Source organism: Carlito syrichta, unplaced genomic scaffold (assembly GCF_000164805.1).
Source record: "Carlito syrichta isolate Samal-C Ts95f unplaced genomic scaffold, Tarsius_syrichta-2.0.1 Scaffold130598, whole genome shotgun sequence".
Lineage (NCBI taxonomy): Eukaryota > Metazoa > Chordata > Mammalia > Primates > Tarsiidae > Carlito > Carlito syrichta.
The window spans coordinates 45,470-67,594 of NW_007074694.1; the positions used below are offsets into that span (position 1 = coordinate 45,470).

A 22,125-nucleotide genomic window follows, 5' to 3' on the forward strand; every position below is an offset into this window, starting at 1 on the left:
TAGAGAGTGAGGTAAGTGACTCAGACCCCTTTGGGAATGTCCAAACTAAGTGTCAAATATTTATTAAGCATGTAGGAAATGCTACATAAACAACCTCTCCTATACTTGCATGCTGGGCACCCTTTCAATCACTTCGGTGATATTTTCTACAAATCTGAATTTCCACCTGAGTTTTTTTTATTTTTAAATTTTTTTATTTGTAGGTGCCCTCATAACACTGACTTGCAGGCATCATAGTGACAAGATGCCCCTCCCTCCCCTGGCAGCCTTCTGTGTCAGCGGGACACAATCTTGATATAGACACCATCTTTTGGACTCAGGGCAGATTTGGATTCTAGCTGCAGTGGCACCTGGAATAGAGGAAATTAAAATATCTGTCAAACTTAACCATGTCTCCAGAAAAACCTCCTGGGAGCTGGGCCTGAAGCATGGCTCGTGGGAATTTGGCTGTGGGCTGAGGGATAGGCTAGGAGAGAGGAGGAAACCACCTGAGCTGACCCCACTTCCTTGACATCTGTCCCCTGTCCCCCACTGGACTGGCACTGGGCCCAGCAGCACACTGTTAAAATTCACAGCCCCCCCCTGCCATGCTAACAAAATACCACAGGCCAAGAGTACCTCAGGTCCTGCATGTATCTAGCTGATGAGCCTGGGGAAGAGGTGGGAGCATCTCACTGTGTGAATGACGAGTGGAGGCTCTGGAGGGCCAAGTAACCTACCCCAGGTCACAGAGCTAGAACGTGGGGAACAAAGCCTCAAACCCCATCTTCCTACTCTAACCATCCCTGCCGTCCCCTCTTCCTCTCACGCCCCGGTGCACTAGTCACTGGGCAGCCCCCTCTCCTCCTGAGGGCCTTTGTGCTGTTCCCTGCCCATGCATGCTGTGGTCTGGCATCCAAAAAGCTCTCCTCTGTCCAACTTAAAAGCAGAGTGGATGGGGACCGGGGGGCTTCAAAGAAAAGCCAAAGAATTATTCAAGGCACTGGGTTTCTCCCAGAGCTGTGTGTACAGCATGGACTCAAGGACTAATGTGAACTCTTTCCTGCAAAGTATCACTGGGGACTTCATTGCTGGGGCCTGTGAGATTTTCAGATGCCTCCAAGGGTTATGGATCACACAGGGGACGTGTTATAGGCCCATGGAACAAGATGGTCTAGACCTGTGCACAAGCACTTGAAATGTGGTTAGTACAAACAAGGGCCTGAGTTTATTTGATTTGCTTTTAACTAAAATGTGAGTTATGCAGTGAGTGGGTATGGTATTATCATAGGTCAAGACAAACTCAAAATATCACAGGGGTTCAGAAAAGGAGAAGTCAGCTGGGGCTGATAAGGTCAGGGAGGACTTCTCGGAGGAGCTTGCCTGGAGTGGGCTAGGAACGAGAGAATCCTTGTGAGCAGGCCTTCTTGGGAACCACAGAAGGGCTTGGAGGATGGGATTAGATGGGAGGCTGGGAAATGGGAGGATGCCACTCCAGGTAGGGGCAGCAGTCTGAACAGACAAGACAGAGCAGAGACCCTCTTGGAGGGCAGGCTCTGGGACTCATGGCTGGTCCTTGAGCTGGGGAGAACCAGGTGTCGGCAGCGTTTGGCGACACTGGTGTGGCTGCTGTCCTGTATGTCAAGATCAAGGGAAAATGAGACAATTCCTAAAGGAAGTCCCACTCATGCCTGCTCCTGTCCCTCCACTCCGGTTCTCTTGGTTTGGCTTTGTGCTGCCTCCCTCCCTCTCTCTAACCTTTGGGGACATTTTCACTTGCAGTCTCAATCTTGGTGTCCCCAACCAAACTTACTCCTCCAGGACCGGAGGCCTATTTCACTTCTCTGTTTGTCAAGGCACCACCAGTTCCTGAACCTAGAATGTCACTCCCTGTCACTGTGTCCTTTTTCCCTCCTGTGTCTTTCTGTCCAGGTCTGCAGCTGTGCAGAGGGTTCCTGGTGGCAGGACCAGCACAAAGAGGGGTGCAGGGTTGAGTTGTGTAGGAAACAGCAAACACCATGCAGAGCGGTGGCCAGGTATAGAGAAAGCAGGGGGGCTTGGGAGCAAGCACCCTCTGGTGAGAACCTCCATTTCTTAGTGAGCACCCTCTGGCAGGAACCCCTGTTTCTTGACTCTCTGGCTCTTCATCCATGTGTTCATTCACACCTGTTAAATGGGTGAGGGAGCAGCTGCCTTGTGCCCGGCATGGAGCTGGATGCTGGAGGGTCTGGCAGTGAATGTGACAGGCCGGGTCCCTGCCCTCATAGAGTCTGCGGTCCCATCGTGTGACCTCAGGCAAGTTACTTAACCTCTCTGAGCTCAGGTTCCTCATCTGCAGCATGGGAATGTCAAGGCCTACTCTGCAGACTTACCGTGAGTGTGACAGGTGGGGACAGAAGCCCCCTGGACTTACCATCAAGGACCTGATCTGCTGGTCGAGTGTGTGGTGTGAGGAGGATGCCGGGCTGAGAAGGTGGGCGGGACCCTATTTTAGGTGAGCCCAAATGTCTGGGTGAGGGTAATATCTGTACGCCTCTCTGGGACCCCAGGAATGAAGGCATATATTGTTGGGGACAGTAAGTGTCACTACATGTGACAGGGACCGGACTGTGTCCATGGGACATGAGAGTGACAGCCCGGGGGGGGGAAGGCAAAATCGCAGGCCTCTTCATGGAGCTGAAGCCCCTCTGCTTCCCCTTCAAGCAGAAAGGGCCTCAGAGATCAAGCCAGAGGATCTGCTCTGGTCGGACAAGCTACAGCCCCAACCCCTCCACTGGCAGGCACGTGACACAGTGGAGCACACCAGGGCTGAGTGCTCTTTGTGAAGAGGGAAGAGCTGCAGAAGTGGCTGACACATGCTTGTTTGGACGGGCCAGGCACTGGTCTGAGCGCTTGTGTGAGCCATTGAATCCTCACATGGTATTGAGAGATTGAGGGTGTTATCACCGTCATCACCTTCACAGATCAAGGCATCGAGGCCAGGGGAGGTTCAGGAGCTCACCACAGAGCCCAGTGCCCCGGCCCCCAGCTGACCGGTTGCAGTACAGAGACCTGGGTGACCACTCTCCGCCCCAGAGCCAGTGTGGCCTCACCTGGGTCTCAGGGCAGGCTTGGAACCGGAACTTGTGCAGGACATGGAGCAGCGTCAGCTTGACCTCCAGCAGCCCCAGCCGCACGCCGAGGCAGCTCCGTGGACCCGCCCCGAAGGGCAGGTATGTGAAGGGCCGCCTCTGCCGCTGGGCCTCGGCCGTGAACCTGCGGGTCCATGTGGTCAGGTCTGGCCTGGAGTGCTCGCTCCCTCCCCTCTGCAGCCCTGGCTCTGGCCTAGCCTCTCCTGCATCTGAGACACGGTCCTCCAAGTAGGGGTAACCGCCCACCCCTGCTGACATCCCCAAGACTCTGGGAGCTGGTGGTCACTCCCTCCTCGCCTCCTGTCTGTCCCTCACAGCGCTCCTTGCTGCTCCCTGGGAATTTGGTGTGCCGCTAATGAGCCGGCTCACTGCTACCCAGAATCAGAGCCTAAATGAAGCCCACCGGCACCCTGAGCCCCAGGACTTGATGGTCACAACCCTCACCTGGACCTGTGGCTCCACCACCCCTCAGCCAGAGAATGTTGCAGTCATTACCCGCTGTCTTCCTAGGCAGAGTCCCGGGCACCGTGGTCCCTCACCAGCCTGCCCGTGCCCTGTTTCACCCCTTGCCAGCAGCAGCCTCCCACCCCACATGTGCTCTGCTGGCCCAAGCACTGGAAACTTGCCCCATGGGAACTGCAGTATTGGACATCGGGGGGGGGGTGACCTTCCTCAGCGTTGCTAAATCTGCTACCAGATAGCAGCATTTGCGTGCTACGTGTGTCCCATGCCATGAAGCTGAGGCACTCACTCTTGTATCAGCCAGCTCTCACCTCTTACTACCTCTGGATTTCACTGTGTTGCTGCCAGCCCTGGGCTGCTGGGTCTTCAGGAGCTGCTGACCGTGGAGTGTTACCTATGTAGATCCCACGGCCCATGGTTTCCCAGGGGCTGGGTTGTAGAGTCGGGCTGAGTCCAGCGGGTGCCATTAAAGGTGAAAACACAACTGACCAGCTGACCCTTCCCTTGCCAGATCACACAAGGAAGGACATCGATGGATTCTGATAAGGACCTGGGTGTGGGTGTCTGCTCAGACATACATTTCCAAACATAAAGTCCAGGAACGAAATTAGGCAGTGGACGAAATTAGGCAGTGGTGAAAGGAGGAGGAGCCAGGTTTACTATTGGAGCTCATGAATTTAAATTCGTGGAGAAATTCAGCTGATGCTATTGTTTGGATAGTTGCCCCCCCCACTTTTTTTTAGGAAATGATGTTTTGTTACTTTCCAGTGCATACCTGAAATACAGTCCTATATCCTGTCCCCCAGCTGGGATGAATAGAAGACAACCATTTGGAACTGCCTGTTCCTTGTGTGCAGTACTGCTGACATGCTAACTCTCTGGATTCAGTTGGGAGCTTTTGAAAATGGTATTCTTTCCTTTGGAAATGGTGCCTTGCAGACATTTACTTGAATTGTCATCAGTTTTGACTGTCTGGGGACGACTTTGCTCTGTCTGTGTCCTTGGCTACCCCCTCCTTGGTTGAATCTCAGCTCCACACACTCACATCCCTCAAGGCCATTGAGTGGGGGGGGCGGTGCCTACCTTTCAGGGTCGAAGGTCTCGGGACTGGGCCAGTGCACAGGGTCATGGTGCAGGGCACCCACCGCCGTCTCCAGCACGGCACCTGCAGGGATGCGCTGCCCCAGCAGCTCGCAGTCCTGGGCCGCCTCCCGCGTGAACCTGTGGAAAGGCGGGGGATGAGGAGGAAACAGGAGAGTCTGGGGCATTCTGGGCTGGTTCTGAGTCTGAAGAGGGTTGCGGGCAGGGGGCCATGGTGTGTGGAATGAGGCTGGGGGATGGGAGGCCAGTCCTCTTCCCATAGATGGTGACAAAGCTCCCACCCCTTTGCCCCTCACTGCCCAGGAGCCTGCGGTCTCAGGGCTCTTCAGACACACTCAGCCCTTGATGCAGATATACTTGTCTATTCCTCCATGTGTCTGCTGTCCAGCACTGAAGAGCCCATCTTGAGCCTGGTGTTGGGGTGCAGAGGAGCCTTAGAAGGCTTCTTTCTGGGGGTGGCGTGGAGGGTCATCCCCTGGCTACCACCTCCTATCTTCCCATTAAATAGCCTTAGCTCACCCTCTCATACCGTCTCCACCCATTTCACTGTCCAGCCCTGCTGTCTGGCTTCCATCCCCTCCCTCCTGTGTACGGGCCTCATGTCAAGATCACCAAAGACCATTTCTCGGCACATCCACTGGATACCCTTCAGTCTTTATCTTACTTGGCCCTTCTATGCCATTGACTGTCTTTCTCTTGCACCTTTGCTTTGTTTTAATTTTCAATTGAAAATAATCTTGAACTTATAAAAACGTTGAAGAATAGTACATCAGATACCCATATATCCTTTACCCAGACTTACCTGCTGTTAGTCCCATTTGCTTTTTCATTCTCTCTCTCTCTCTCTCTCTCTCTCTCTCTCACACACACACACACACACACACACACACACACACACACACGCTTTCCTTCCTTGATTTCAAATGACATTGCTTGCTTTGGTTCCCCTCCTGCATGCCTGGAACTCCTTCTCCCTCTCACCGGCAGGCTCTCCCGCATCTTCCCACCTCTTAAATCCCAGAGTTTCCTAGGGATTTCATCCACACTCCCAGCTTCAACTTCCCTTATATTCTGAGCCTTCTACCCCAGCTTGAACCCCAGATTCTTATTTCTCCAGATCAGATCTCTTCCCTTGGATGGTCCACAGGTCTCTCAAAGTTGGTAAGAGTAGAGACAGATAGTCATAACACCCCCACCTTTTCCTCCTTCTGTTTCCCACAAACACTCAAGCAAGCCAGAAATTGGAAGCCATCCTGGACACTTCTCCCCGCTGCCCACCCCCCCACCCCAGCAGATTTACTGATTGTGCCATCACTCCAGTTTTTTGCCACCTTTTAATTTAGAGTCCCATCTTTCCTTGGCCTCTTTTCCCATTGTCTCCTCATGGCAGCCAGAGCCGTCTCTGTCCCAGGCAGTCTTGTCTGCTTGCTCCTGAGTAGGGCTGCCTGGGACAGGGCTCTGGAGCTGGGTGGGAGTCCCAGGCACCTGAGGCTGTGCGCCTGGCCTGGAAGTGGCTGGTGAAGCAGATGTCCAAGTCAAGGGCAGTGGGCAAAATGAGGCCTTGAATAGGAGAAGAAAGCAAGAGATGAGAAACCAAGGAGGTGGGGGCGACATGGGTGCAGTGTGAGAGGCAGTTGAGGACCAGCATTGGAGACTAAGGCCATGAGCAGGTCAGGGGTGTTGGGGCCACTTTTACACGGTGCCTGCTCAAGCAGTGTTTGGGGCTCCTGGGGATGATGAAACAATACCCCACTCTGACTGGAAGCCGCTGGGGTTCCTGAACTGCCTTCTCTCGGGCTCAGGCCCCCTCCTCCATGGTGGCCATTCTTGGTTCCTGGGAGAGTTCCAGCTTGCTTATCATACCACAGTTTCTTCTGACACTACTCAGGAACACATGAGTGAGGCTCCATTCCTTACAACTTGAAAACTTGACACAGCTCTCTCAAGCTGTGCGTTGTTGATTTCAGATTAACAGTCTTCCCTGAGAATTGAGCCTACCTCTAGCAACATAGCTCACTCTTGGGACTGAGAATTGAGACCACCAGTGTCAATGTGACTTTCTGTCTGTTCTAGAAAATTCTTGCTCAGGAAGATAAGACTCAAAGCCAAGAAGCAACTTTACCATTTGTTTCAGAAAATTAATAAAGACTGATTTATCTGGGTAAACAGCTCTCTTAATGGGACATTGTCACAAACAAATGGCTCACTTACCAGACAACAGTTTTACCTGTCAAGACTCCCTTCAACTTGCCTATCTGTATCCATTGATCGCTAAACTGTTATGTCATACATTTTGCCCCATTTCAATCAATTCCTTGCCATGAAAGACCTACCTTAATCCTCCGGAGCCTGGACTCCAAATTCTATGTGTATCCTTCCCTAACATTCCTGTTCTGAGTTCCTGTTGAACAAATGTGCAGACCTACTGTGACCTTCCATAAACAAAATTAGAGGTGGGGAGAGGAAGAACCTCTTTTGGAATACACAAATGTAGACTTCTGGTGTTTAGTACAAGCATTCTATTCTTAATTAATTTGGAATTTTGAAAGATGAGATAAAGACTCCTAGGATGTGGGTAAAGTTGACCACCTCCTCTTAATCATCCTCTCCCTAGCACTCCCGTGACTATGGTATTCGATTGAGAAATTTTTCTCTGATGTCACCACTATCAACAGATCTCACCCACAGTGAAAAAACAAAGCCCCCCATCCACCTCTCCTTGCCTGCTAGTCTGCAGGCCACTTCCTTCCCAGGTAGCAAGGGGGTTGGATGGTGATGTCAGTCACAGCGTGTGCCAAGGCTCGGTCTCAAGATACCTTCCCCGTGTGGAAAAGGCCTGTTTCCCTAACCTGAATGGAATACCAAAGGGGTGCATGCACCCCACACACCGGTTCACACCTCTGTTCATACCTGCACCCCCACCCCACCTCACCAAGTGTCTGGAATAAACAAAAAATCTGAGTGTTAAATCCTTAACACACAGGACATGAGGGCATCTCACCAGGACATCCTCAAACCTCTATCAGCTGCCATAATAATTCTGGAATATTCTAACACCAGAATTGCTCCTGGTGGGATTGGATTTATTTATTTATCTATCTATTATTTTGTGATAAAATAGACATAACATAAAATTTACCATTTAAGCCATTTTTTGAGTACAGTTCCATGCATTAAGCTATTGTCTTACAGCCATTGCCACCATCTGCCTTCAGAACATTTTCATCTTCCCAGTTGAAATTCTGGACCCATTAGACTTGAACTCCCCACTGTATCCTTCCTCCTACTCCCTGGCAAGCTCTCTTCTTTCTGTCTCTATGAAGTTGACTACGGTGGGGAAGTCCTGGTGAAATTTTACCTAAAGGAAATTTGGGCTTGAAAATCTATTCCCTAGTGCCTTTGTCTCGACTAATAGCTTCTTCTACGAGAGGAAAATGTCTGATTAGACTGTTTGTGTGCCCAATTTCTTTTTTTTTTTCTTTTTTGAGTTGGTGTCTCACTCTGTCACCCAGACTGGAGTGCAGTGGCTGCTCCTGGCCACCGCAGCCTCCACCTGCTGGGCTCTGGCAATCCTTCCACCTCAGCCTTCCAAGTAGCTGGAACTACAGGCACATGCTACCATGCCTGCCTCATTTTTGATTTATTGTAGAGATGAGTTCTCGCCTGCCCAGGCGGGTCTTGAACGCGCGGGCTCAAGCAATCCACTCACCTCAGCCTCCCAAAGGCGTGGGATTACAGGCTGAGCCACCGAGCCCGGCTTTGTGCTGCCCAATTTCAATGGCATGCTCTCATTCATGTTTTTTTTTTTTTGAGTTGAGTCTCACTCGGTCTCCCAGACTGGAGTGCAGTGGCCGCTCCCGGCCACCACAGCCTCGCCTGCTGGGCTCCAGCGATCCTTCCGCCTCAGCCTTCCGAGTAGCTGGAATTACAGGCATGCGCTACCATACCCGGCTGATTTTTTTTATTTTTATTGTAGAGATGAGGTCTCGCAGCCCAGGTGGGTCTCGAACCCGCGGACTCAGGCAATCCACTCACCTCAGCCTCCCAAAGGCGCGGGATTACAGGCTGAGCCACCAAGCCCGGCTTATGTTTTAATTGTAAAGGGTAGACTATATATGCTTGCTTATGAACATGAGATTTCTGGAAGAATACCTAAGTGACTACCTTTATCTCTTCTAGGGGATGGGACTGGGATGGAGGATGACAGGAGGGCTCTTTTCTCTTTGGATCCTTCTGTATTTTTTAGGAGAGAGAGAGAAATATATGTATATACACACACGTGAATATATGCCAAAATAACATGTATGTTATGTTATTTTGTTACACACATGTTATTTTGGCAATATAAATAATTATTTAAAAAATTAAAACCAATACTGTGCTGGCTTTTACTTCAAGTTGTAGGATTGGGCTTCCCTAAATGTCTGGGAGGAAATACAATGACTTTACATGAATTACCTTTATACCCTGTCCCTGCTCATAAAAGAAATTAAGAGCAGTGCGAGGCTTCTTGCTGCATCTGTCTCTCTGCTATGAACCTTTCATGGGGGCAGCGAGGGCAGTAAAAGGCCAGGGTTGTGGGACCCCATTCAGATCCTAAGCCAGTTATGCAAATGTATGTGCTTGGAGCACATATATCAGCACTGAAACCTGGGCAGGCAAGTGGGGTTGTGATGTGCTCACCTCTAGTTCCAAAGGGGCCAAACATGGTTATTCCCTGCTTGCCATCTTTCCCAGGAACAGCCTGGACCTGGAAATAGCACCCCTGGAAAATCAGGCCTTCTCTTCCCTGTAGACCAAGGCTCCATAAGAGGTCAGCAAAATTGGCCAAGTCGGGCTGCACAGGAGCCTGGATTCACATTCATTACACTTACATAGGTATTACTGTGTTTTCCACAAGGACCTTTCTCAGTTTCTTTTACGGCTGTGTCAATGCTTGGGAAAAACCAGCACACTTTTCTGAGATTAAAATAAAACAAAGCTCACTCTCCTTACATCCACTCCCAGATCCTCTGCCTGGGCCAGCGTGGATTGTCCTCCTGTCTGAGTGAGAGACATGACACCCTGCTTCTCTCCCTTCTGATGTTGAAGAAAGAGGAGCCAGAGTGGATGGGATGAGTATGCTTGTGGAGCAGGTGACAGGGAGGTAGAGACACAGGGAGCACAGCTTGGCCCGGGACCTGCTACACCCGGCCACACAGCCCTGCTCCTCCCTGCACACCTCACTCTGCTGCGTCTGTGTCCCGCTTGCCCTGGAGGGAGGGACAGCACAGAGCAGCACAGGGCTTAACCACGATCACATAGCAAACCAGGGAAGGGCCGAGACTATCATGACTCGCCCCTACCTGTTTTATGTCACTATGGAGCCCAGGCACCATGTGCGCCTTTAGGAGGGAATTTTAACCCATTTGTCTAGATTCTCTAGTTTCTGTCTTGCCCTTCAGTGAGATCACCCGCATTCAGGCCTTCAGAGCCACACCTGCCTGATTTCTTTTTAAACTTTGTTGTTTATAGTGGGTCAATGGGAGAACTGGCCATAGCACTTTTGTGTGGAAAAGCCTGTCCACTTTTTTTTTTAATAGAACCAGTCTACTTCCTTTCTTTTTTTTTGAGTTGGAGTCTCACTCTGTCGCCCAGACTGGAGTGCGGTGGCAAGCTACTCATGGCCACTGCAGACTCGACTTGCTGGGCTCGGGTGATCCTTCTACTTCAGCCTTCCAAGTAGCTGGAACTATAGGTGTGCATCACCATGCCCAGCTAATTTTTTGATTTATTGTAGAGACAAGGTCTCGCCATGTTGCCCAGGTTGCTTTTGAACCTGTGGGCTCAGGCAGACCTCTCACCTCCACCTCCCAAAGTGTTGGGATTACAGGCATGAGCCACTGCACCTGGCTCGGCCTACTTCCTTAAGAGCCTGACCACTCTGTTACTCAACATATCATCTATAAAAGTTCTTGTATGATGAATTCTTGATTGGATTTAGATCCAGGAAATAATGTGTCTTTTGATCAGTGTACACACTTTCCACCTACTAGAGAGCACAACTGTTCTGCTCAGCTGGATTCCCTCTCTTCCAGGAGCCTTGGCTACCATGCCAAGGCCTTACCCCAGTTATCAGCCATCTCCTGGGCCCAGTAAAGCCTTCTTTCCTTTAAACAGCCTTTGCTCTGTTTGATCAGTGAATGCTTTATCTTGAACTTCATTTTAACATGTACACAAGCTGCCCACAGTGCCCTTGAAAGAAGGTTGGATATAATTCATCAAAAAAATCTCAAAAGATTAGATGGCAGTTTGCTCAAGGCTCCCAGGAAGATGAGAAAAGGGCTAGAGCATCAGCTGGTGTCAGGAAGAGGTGTGGAGAGCCCTGCATTTCTGGCCTGCTGCTGCCCCGAGTCTCAAACCCAGCATGCATCAGGACAATGCTGTTTGAATCACATCACTGGAATTTTCTATATTTGCTTCTGGGTTCGAACATTTGGACAATATCTACAACACTCTGTAATGTTTTTGGTTTGGCATATAATTTTGAGATCCCCTCAAATCATCCACACTTTCTCTTTAAAAATGGCAAAATGTATCTCCATATGGTTTATGATGTAGCATATTAATTCCTAGAAGTGCCAGGCGGAACCTATAATATACGCTTAATATTTTGGGCTACTTTTGTTTCTAGAACCCGAAATCTGGTCACAGTTTCATGCTCTGTAAGTATCTGGGGACCTGATTGAAAATGCCCTTCTCCACAGGGTACTTTGTTTGGGAGAGTTGGAAGCGCAAGACTTAATCCTATCTCCAAGACTTGATCTGGTGTACAGGTTGGTGTGATGGGCATCTGTTAGTGAAATGTCATGGAGTGATGGACATAAGTTCAAGAATAAAATATGAAGTCTAGTTACAGCTCAAAATGCTAGGGGTAGAAAGGGCAGGGAGGAGCAGGGAAGGTGTGCCTGAGACAGACGTCCTGGGCAGGACAGGTGGGAGTGTTGGAGGACACCTGGGCCTCGGCCGGTCCCTACTGGAATGCCATCTCCAAGGGCAGGGACTTTCATCTGTTCTGTACACAGCGGATTTCCCAGTGCTTGGCACAGACTAGATGCTCAATAAACAGTCGCTGAATGAATGAATGAATGAAGGAACAAAAAGGCAGGGGAAAGGGAAAAAGCTATCAGAGGCTAGGAGGCCAAAGAGACTAGCTTGGGTTGGGGAGGAAGACCATGTTGAGAAAAGGCCAATGATGCTTGGAGAAGATCAGGAGCCTATAGGAAATCCCAGGTGTCCAAGGGGATTAAAGGAGCCCAGGACTCAGAATGTGCCCTCCAGGCGCACATGTGATGAGTAACAGAGGACCAGGGAGGGTCCTGGCATGCAGGGCGGGGCTAGGGCGGCAACATACCTGAACGCTGGTGGGTACATCCTCAGAGTCTCTGCGATCACCATGTCCAGGTAGGGCAGGCCTTCCCGCAGGCTGCAGTACTCAGGGGCCGCCTAATGGAGGGTCGGGGTAAAGGAAGACGGTTGAACCAGAGTCTCATGGCATTTTGCCTTTTCTGTGAACTTTAGAGTCCCGCTTCCAAAAGTGGCAAACATTTACGTGAACCCCCCCCCCCGAAAGAGTTCATCCAATCCCAACTGGGTCTGATTAGCACTGCATGTGTTCTGTTGTGCTCAGAGTTCACAGTGCTGAACAGTATTGAAGGCAGGAAGGCTGGCCTGGGACTTGGGGCTCCTTGGGTGTAATTCAGAGACATTTGGTTACAAAACTGCAGTGGCACCCACAGCTGTTAACATTTACTGGGGGCTGAGGATGGAGCTGGCTAAGTACAACAAGACATTACCTCATTTGATCCTCCAGCAAGCCCATGCCGGAACTGTCTTCCCAACTCTGAGATGAGAAAACTGAGGCTCTGAGAGGCTGTCACATGGGCAGAAACTAGTACGCCGTGAGTTTAAAAGACAAATCGTGAAATCACAAATAAAAAAGTTGGCAACTTCTATAAAGGATTAACAGTAATTTAAAAAAAGCGATGATAAATCAGTAAGAAAAGACACCTTGCTAGAAAAATGTCAAAGGATATGAACAGGCAAAACACAGAAGAAATATGAGTTACTATGATGAAAAATGCAAATTAAACCAATGAGACTCCATTTTGCAAACATCAGATTAGGAAAAGTTGGAAACTGTTGATTAGATTTCAGGGGGTGCAGGTATGGCGACCCTGGTGAGCACTTCCTGGCACGACACTCTGGTGCTCCCCAGCTCTCCCTTCTTGGCCTGAGGAGGGACATACTTGACCGTGAGTTGTCCAGCAGGGGAAGGGCACACCCCTAGGTGGGGTGGATTCAGGTGGGGTTACTCTGCTCTGCTGGTTTCCCCTGCACAGGGGAATGAGGGATCTGGTTCTTCAGTCATGCTAATCCAGGAGGAGTCCCTGACTTGGGTGATTGCTTTCTTCTGTTCCCTCCTCTCCCTAGAGCCGCAGGAAACAGCCTTCCAGGAAAGTCCCTTTTGCAACCTCCAACTTTCCAGGGACGCCTCCTGGGGGGAGTGCCCTCCACAACCCTGGAGCCGACCCTGCGGCAGGCCTGCTTGGGATCTAAGCCAAGGTTCTCAAAGTGAGCTCCCTGGGAACTTGTTAGCACAGCAGAGGGGGGAGAGAAAGGGGGCCAAAGGGAAGAGTAGGGGCGGGGAGAGCTGGGGAGATAGGAGACGGGGGCTACAGGACAGGACTTGTGGACTCCTGAAGCCCATGGTCAAGATTTTAGTTAATCTACTGGGAGTGCCAAAACAAACAAATAAAAAAAACCCCACATATTTTAAACAATGTTAAGAGATGTTCGCCACAGTCAGAAGTGTCTGGACGCTGATGGTAACCACATCGAGCACCTCTTGTAATTGCAGAAGTCAAACGTGACTTGTATTCCTCCTGTTGAGTATTACAATGTTAATACCATTTTTTTCTTTCTTAAAATGTGCATACATTTTTTGGCAGCCTCTGTATATTGAATAACCATTCAATATAATGGAGTCATTTAGTGATATCTGTAAGTCAAATTGCAGAATTTATATCTTGTTTAATCCTGTACCTGTGCCTGTTTATGAATTTGGAGGGCCAGGAAAGTGTTTCCACTTTGTGATAAAGAACCATAACACTTGGCTCGTTTTCCCAAAGCTCTCCCCTCTGTATTTCTGGGACCTGTTTCTTGGGAAGGTTATCATTCCACACTTACCACCTCCCTCGTAGGCCACTGGGTGGCTGGATAAGCTTGTGACCAATGAGAAGGGCTCTGTGCTTGGGGGTTAATGCTCTTGGTTGCTGTCTTGAGAGTCTTTTTTTTTTTTTGAGTTGGAGTCTCACTCTGTCGCCCAGACTGGAGTGCAGTGGCTGTTCCCGGCCACCGCAGCTTGACCTGCTGGGCTCCGGAGATCCTTCCACCTCAGCCTTCCACGTAGCTGGAACTACAGGCGCGCACTACCACGCCCAGCTAATTTTTGATTTATTGTAGAGATGAGAGCTTGCCAAGTTGCCCAGGCGGGTCTCGAACCCGCGGGCTCAGGCAATCCACTTGCCTCAGCCTCCCAAAGGCGTGGGATTACAGGCTGAGCCACCGAGCCCGGCTGTCTTGAGAGTCTTAATAGCTGTAACATTGAATCTATCTTTGGAAGTAAAATCTGTAAGTCTCGCTCAGACAGGGCCCCGCCTGAGGCTGCCTCCCAGGGCCAGTGCTCAGCTGCCTGCGCTCTCTGCTTGACCTTCCCCTTTCTGCCCTACTGTATGACCACGATTGCCCTTCTTCAGCCTTCCAGGGTCCTGGGCATAGACATAGAGAGGGCCGGGATGGTGTGTGTGCCCCTTACAGCCTGTCGGCTGGACACAGTGGTGGTAATCCTTATCCGGGGTAGGCAGTGGGACTGGTCAGAAGCTGTGTCTTGGTGGGTGCAGGCCTCTGCCCAGCCCTAGCCCAGGTGGGTCATAGCACAGAGGTTCAAAGATCCTTGGAGGATATAGCCTGCTGTGGAGGTATATGGGATGAAGGGAGGCTATGGGAAGGGAGGATACTCGGATCAACTTCCCTAGATCCTGCCCCCTGGCTGGGTCTCGGTGTGTAGGTCTGGTGGCTGGCGGGGCCCTTGGGTGCCTGTGAGGGCCATCTAGTGAATCCAAACCTGAGGGAGCGTCCCCTGGGGGAGCCTGGGGGCATCCTCTCTTCTTTCCAATCTTTATGATTTTTGTTTGTGTTTGTTACAAAATACCAATTGTGTAATTTCAGTGATTCTTCATATGAGTTAAAAGCTTCGAAATTGACATTTCAAGCTGACATTGCATGATGTCAAGATGAATAATAAAATGCATGCTAATAACTTTCTTTATTCTAATTTAAAAATTTAGATTTTTCTTTACTTAGAACAACATTAAATAGAAAATAAAAGCCATCATGACACATTGAAAAGAGACTACAGAAGAAAGGAAGGAGCTTTCTGTGTACTGCTACTAGCATTTTCCCCACTTGGTGGATAAAAGGTCCTGTAGTTTTACTTCTCATTGGACTTCAAGAATCCTCTGGTCAGTCCTGCAGGCCAAGGTTGATTGGCCCAAGGAGACTAGTCTGGAGACTTGGATCTGGGGCAAAGAAAAAGGAGTTTTTCTCCAGCAGGCGGATGTCCAACACAGGGGAGTCGAGATTCGCTGGTGGCCACATTCTGCCTCATAGATTAATGACAAGAAAGCACTGGTTGGCTTAAGAAGAAAGAAACAAATTAGACGAGAAGAGAGAAGCAGAGGCAAAGGACAGACCATTTCTTGGTGCCCCATAGTGTTCCAGTTCCTGTTTACCATCTGCTCTTGGCAAGCAGGCCTGTGGATGGCCTCTCAGTGCCTTCCAGCAAGTTCTCACTTGTGGCCCAGGTTAGTGACATTCTTGAACCTGTTATCTGCAGCCAAGATAATCTTAACAAATGCAGAAATAACTATTTAAAAAAACAAGACACAGAGGTGTGGTACACCGAAATCAATAACTAATGTCTCAGCAAGTAAAAGAAACCAGACCTGGGAGCAGTATTCCTCACAGGCAAATGGTGTTGATTCCCCACACAAAACTGTATGACTTGTAAGCTGTTGGGGTTTGTCCAAAAAAGAAAACTTTTTAAGGTAGGCCAAGGGAATTTTGTCTTATAAAATCCTAGTCTTTATTTGCTTTTTTTCTAGATGGGCTTTTTACTGTGCTTCTAAGCTTTTAGCCCAAGATACACAGTGAAGATCATCTTGGTCCAGCAGTTGTCAATGAGGGTGCACGTTAGAACCAGTGGATTTTTATATATTTTTAATACAGATGGACACGTGGGCCTCACTCCTCAGGGAATCGAGTGTTGGTCTGAGGGTGTGAGGACCACGGTGTCATTCTTTCTGTTGATCTGAGACCTAGCCTAGCCCTCCTCCGAATGGAAAAAGTGGATGAATGAGGAGGGAGGCGCACACCTCCATGTCTTCGTCTAACGCTGGTGAGGCAACATAATTCAAGTCCCGATTGCGCTTACAGACCAGCTCGCCCTCCACACCTCGTTTCTGCCTGAGGTTCTAGGAACATCAGGGACAGAGGAGTCCTGAGCAAATCCTGCCAGCAGAGGGCAGCAAGTGTATGGTGAATGAGGACCTTCCGGTTCCTGAAAAGGACCTTGGTAATCACTGCGTTCATTCTTCACGATAGAGATGAGAAAAATGAGGCCCAGAGAGAAAAGCTTGAGAACCAACGTCTCAGAGAAAGAACTTAGAATCCTAAATGTCCTTATTCACTCCACAATCCCTCTGTGAACACGTTGTGTGAGTCGGGTGCTGGGCTATGTACTGGGGGATCCCAAAATGATGAAGTCTCTACCCTTGGGGGTAAGAGATTACTAAGCAAATCTTTACACTAATGTGCAAAGTGTTACAGAGAAGGCATATACGGGATGGAAATCTAGTGCTGCTTGGGAACTAGTTCATTTCCTTATTCAGGCAATACAGACCGAGTTGGTGTACACTATTCACCAGGCACAGTGCTAGGCCCAAGAGACATCACTTTAGGACACATTGACATGTCCCACCCTCTTGGAGATTCCAGTCTGTCTACATGCAAACAAGTGGATGAGGGTGAGACGGAAGAACAGACAAGGGACACACAGCCCAGACATTTGGGACTGGGGAAGCTGCCAGAAGGAAGTAAGGCTCTCTAGGCTGAGATCTTTACGATAAGTAAGAATGAGCCTGTGAATAGTGGGTGGACCTGCCTGGATACCGGTTCAAACAAACCAACCAAAAAAATTATGGGTCAATCAGGGAACTTTGAACTCAACTGATTATTTGATGCTTGTAAGGAATTATGGTTCATTTTGTTCTTAGTGGGATGACGGTATTGTGGTCATGTTATAAAAGAGTTCTTACTTTTAGATATATATACTGAAATATTTACAGACGACATGCTTGGCATCTAGGATTTTTTCCCATTTTTATTTTAGATTCAGAGGGCACACATGTGTGTTTGTAAAATAGAAGTGTTGTGTAACGATGGGGATTGGGTCTCAGGTGGCCCATTCCCCACATCTGGGATTTTTGAAAACACTGGAAGTGGAAAAGGGTGGGAAAATCTATAAAACTTGAGTGGCCATACGTTAATACTTGTTCAAGCTGGGTGACGGGCTCCTAGGCGTTCACTCAAATATCCTTCCAATTTGTATACCTTAAAGTTTTCCACAGTAAAAAGTTAAAACACTAAATAAAAATGTAAGTAACACTAGTGCAGGAATCAGCCTGTGAAAAGACTCTGAGGTGTGTTTAAAGAGTTAAGATTGTTCTGTTTGGCTGGCTGGTTAGAGAGGGGCCATTTGAGCCGGACCTTTGAGGGAGATATTTGCCAGGCACAGAAGCTGGGAAGGGGTCCCCCTTGGGGCAACTGCTGGGGCCAAGCCATGAGATGTGTGTGGACACCGGGTATACAGTGGGGCCACAGGGTATGGAACCAGGTAGGTGGTACCCTGTCAAGAAATGAAACTGAAAAGGTTGGTTCCACTTTAGGGATGCTACATGTTTTTCTTTGGCAACTAGAAAACACTAACAGATACAAAATTTGGGGGGCGAGGAGAGTACACTTGATTTTTATGGGAAAGGGAGAAAAAGGCAAGCTCAGTCAAGAAAGTTCTTTTCCTTGGAAGAAAAGACTGACTGGCTCACCCCACACATTTAAAATAGAAGCAGCATCTACGTAGCCAGGCAGACCAGAGAATGGCAGCTTGGCCATGTTCCTGGCCCTGTGCCTTGGCCCTTGGCATGCCCCAGGCCTCTGCCAGCACTTCCAAACGCCTATGTTACCAGCAGCTGGTGAGAGCTGAGGCAGATCTTCTTGGTCTGCAGTGTCGGGAAAACTTGGGGGAATGAGCAGAATTTTCTCTTATTTCAAGGCAGGAAGCACTTGAAGCTTCTATGTTTCCGAAAGATAAAAAGTGATATTCAAGGGTTCTCTCTGACGCCTTTGGCAAAGGCCAAATTACTCAGAATTAGAATTGGAGGAATCTTCAGCTGAACCTGTTCTGCCTTACACCCAGTGAGGAAATCCCTGCAGCCTCTCTTTCTGAGTTGGCCTTTCCTAGGACAGCTACCAAGTCCCATGGGGAGGCAAAGGGCAGGGTCTAGTCTAGGTCGTCCTCAGTGTGGCCACAGGCCAGTCTTCGAGGCAATATCAACAGGTCATCTGTGTGCAGATGAGGATCATGATGTCCTCCCCATCTTGCAGGGTAGAGTGAGTAAGATGACGATGTTGAATGTATTTGGCAACTCTTATGTACGCCGTAAGTAGGTGGTATTTCTGTCTGGACACATTCAGTGGCAGGGAACTCATGTCTACACGAGGTATTCTGCTCTATTGAGCTACTCTAGAAGAATGTGCTAGGGAAGAAAGAAATTTAAAAATTCCATAGAGTTCATTTCAGTGGGACATATTTTATAAAATAAATAACCATGCCCTTAGAAGATTGAAAATTTATTGGGACAAAACAGGAAATAGTGGAGAAAACAAAATGTTTTTTAAAAAGTGGACTCTTTGACTCATGGTTTACATACTCAAACCAGAGTTTCTTAATTTTCAGGGAGACTTTTTCATATATATTTGATTTTCAATGAGCAGTAATGGCTAATTTCATTTCTAAGGTTCTCGGTCTCTTAGTCTTTCTATCATATAGTTTGAGATCTGTACACCAATAGTTAAATACAATAAACCTGATGGTGAGGGAATTCTATGGAAAATCTATAGATTAGCTTCTTTTAATACTCCCCTCGCCTATTAATCTCATTTTTCTTTTCTTTTGTCTTTTTTTTTTTTTTTTGAGTTGAGGTCTTACTCTGTTGCCCAGACTGGAGTGCAGTGGCATTGTGGCATGATCTTGGATCACTACAACCTCAACTTCTATGGCTCAAACGATCCTTTTGCCTCAGCCTCCCAAGTAGCTGGGACTACAAGCATGTGCCACCACGCCCGGCTAAATTGTTTATTTTGTTATAGAGACGAGGTCTTGCTATGTTGACTGAGCTAGTCTTGAACACCTAGGCTCAAGCAGTCCTCTTGCCTCAGCTTCCCACAGTGCTGGGATTACAGTTGTGAGCCACCATGCACAGCCTAATCTCACTTTTCTATATTTATATTTTTGTGTATAATTTTCTCTGGAAGCTACACACACACACACACACACACACACACACACACACAGTCACTCACACTCCTACACATACACCACACACTGAGTGTATGTGCTGATGTGATCTGGGGTATGAGTGAGAAAAAGAAAATAAAAATGTCATTGCTTTCATGAAGATTTTTCCTGGAGATTCAGGGACTTATTAGAAAAATCGACATTTTCCCATTTTGCTAAAGGAAATAGAAGTGGGGGCGGCTTCGGTTTTGTTTCCCCAAAGGAGTAGCAATAGTAGCACCCAATAGTATTTATAACTGCTCATCCATACATTGCTAGACTGGATATTATACAAAGTGGGCCAGTGATGCTGGCCTTTGCCCTCTAGAAGCAGAGAGCTGGAAATTCCTCAAGCACAGGGACTGTTGGGGCAATTCAGCCATCAGCAGAAGCAAGATCTCTGTTTGTTTGACTCTTCAGGGAACACAAGGTTATACTATGACATTGAACTGTGGAGAACCAGGCGACCTGAGCTTTGCCCTTTGACTTTGTAGAGGCCCAGAGGCAAAGTCCCTCTCTTTACACCCAGTTTCCAAGAGGAGGAGCCCCGAGTTCTTATGGCAAGGCCACAGGGAGGACCTGGCCTCTTCGTTGGCCAGTTTTCTAGCTCAGGGTGCCCAGGGCCTCTCAGCTCTGACACTTAGTCTTTGAGATTCTTAGATCTCCTGTCTGATTTCACGCTTGGAGTGAGGAATGATGGAGGTTTGGTAATAAGAGGGGTGGGAAATGTCTTCATTGATGTTGCTGGCTTCCCTGGCCAAAGCCCAGACAGTCCTAGGTACTAGTTTGAAGAATATGGCAGGTTTGGATGCAGAAAGGTGACCTCAGAAAAGTAATTAGGAGACTGTCCACAGTATCTGTTTATATCACTTTTTTTTTTTTTTGAGTTGGAGTCTCACTCTGTCGCCCAGACTGGAGTGCAGTGGCCGCTTCCGGCCACCACAGCCTCAACCTACCGGGCTCCGGCGATCCTTCTGCCTCAGCCTTCCAAGTAGCCGGAATTACAGGCATGCGCTACCACGCCCGGCTGATTTTTTGATTTATTGTAGAGATGAGGTCTCGCTGCCCAGGCGGGTCTCGAACGCGCCGGCTCAGGCAATCCACTCACCTCAGCCTCCCAAAGCGCGGGATTACAGGTTGAGTTACCGAGCCCGGCTTGTTTATATCACTTTTAAGAGAAAAGAGATGGAACACTTCTTATCACATGCAGGGAATGTTCTAGGAACTCTTGCACTCTGAGGCCCAGACCAGTAAGGGGTTGGGTGAGGAGATGCAATGGAGAACATCACCTACCCTGTGTTCACAGATGTGTGCTCACACACCTGCCCTGCCACCAGGCGTCAGTTCCTGTCAGTCCTCTCTGCTAGTGGCCTTGGCTAAGCTTCGTGGATAGTATTGCTCTTCTGTGGGAAGTCCTGTCTTCAGAGAGCTGTAATAATAGCACTTTGCCTTGGGAAATACTTCCTTGCTTACCAAAGGATTTATACTCCCATGATACCACTGTGTCCTCACGACTGCACCGTGTGGTAGGTGGGACAGTTTTTGTTGTCTGTTTTTGTTGTTGTTGTCTATTTTATAGAGGAGAAAAACAGAGATCCAGAGAGGTCAAGTGGCTTGTCCAAGGTCATGTGGCCAGTAAACGGTGGAGTGAGAACTGAATCCAGGTCTTCAAATCCCAAGGCTTTCCCATGATGCCACGGTACCTGGGCTTACCTTCCCTCCCTCCTTCCCTTCCTTCCTTTGGCATATTTTATGAAAGAGTAACACGCACACAAAAACATTTAATGTGAAAATGTAGAGCTCAGTAAACTTTCACATAGAAAGCACTCCCATGTAACTGGCATCCAGACCACGACAGAACATTCCAGCACTCAGAGCACTTCTGTGGCCCCTTCCTGTCACAGCCCCCTCAAGAGAAACCACTGTCCTGACTTCTGGCACAAGAGATTCCTTTTGTCTTTTTTCTTGAACTTCACATAGATGGAGTACTTTTATCTGTAGGCCTTTCGGTCTGCCTTCTTTTGCTCCATGTTGTGCCTGTGAGCCATCCATGCGGTTGTGTAAAGTATGTGTAAAGTGTTCATTCCCATTGTGTGGCACTCCATTGTGTGACACTGCCGAGAGTTACTCATCCTCTCGATTGTCAATGGGCATTTGAGTTGTTCCAGTTTGGGGGCCATTATGAATAAAGCTGTTATGAACATTTTGGTTTATGGTTTTTGGTGAGCTTATGTTGGGCGTCTATCTAGGAGTGGAATTGCTGGGTCATCAGGGATGTGTATGTTCAGCTTTAGTAGATATTGCAAACAGTTTGACAAATGGGTTGTTCATGCTGCCTAAAATTTTCACAATGAATCAGTTGAAAAGGAGCTTGTTGACATGCTAGTTCCTTCTATTTACTCGAACTGTGCGTTCTTCCCCCGCTCCTCTCCCTCCCTCACCAATATTCTGAAATCTAACCACTATATCTATTCCAGGAGAGGGCTGAGAGAAATAAATAGGGTATTGTTTTGGGAACTGAGTTATTTATTCCCATAGGGTGTGTAATGGAGTGGGGGTGGGGATTGGAACAAACAAGACACGTCTAATTACCTAATTTTTAAAAATTGTCCCAATTATCAGACATAAGCACTCAGCTCTCATAAGCAAAAATGCATTCCAACATCAACTAGATTTGAGCCTTTGAATTATCTGCTGTTTTGTAATATTTAGGATTCTGTTGTTTCCATTAGCATGGAA

The 22,125-nt window shown here is 48.4% G+C and overlaps 1 protein-coding gene across 1 annotated transcript in view; it reads right to left on the reverse strand.

Moving 5' to 3' along the window:
* Positions 1-248: 248 nt before the first annotated feature.
* The window catches only part of LOC103250556 (thromboxane-A synthase), a 58,667-nt gene continuing 36,790 nt past the window's right edge, over positions 249-22,125 (reverse strand). The window contains exons 5-8 of the mRNA XM_008049148.2: positions 12,067-12,158; positions 4,656-4,793; positions 3,072-3,234; positions 249-350 (exon numbers count right to left, since the gene is read on the reverse strand). Coding sequence (XP_008047339.1) covers positions 276-350; positions 3,072-3,234; positions 4,656-4,793; positions 12,067-12,158 — 468 coding nt within the window. The 3' untranslated portion in view covers positions 249-275. The remainder of the gene's footprint in view (positions 351-3,071; positions 3,235-4,655; positions 4,794-12,066; positions 12,159-22,125) is intronic.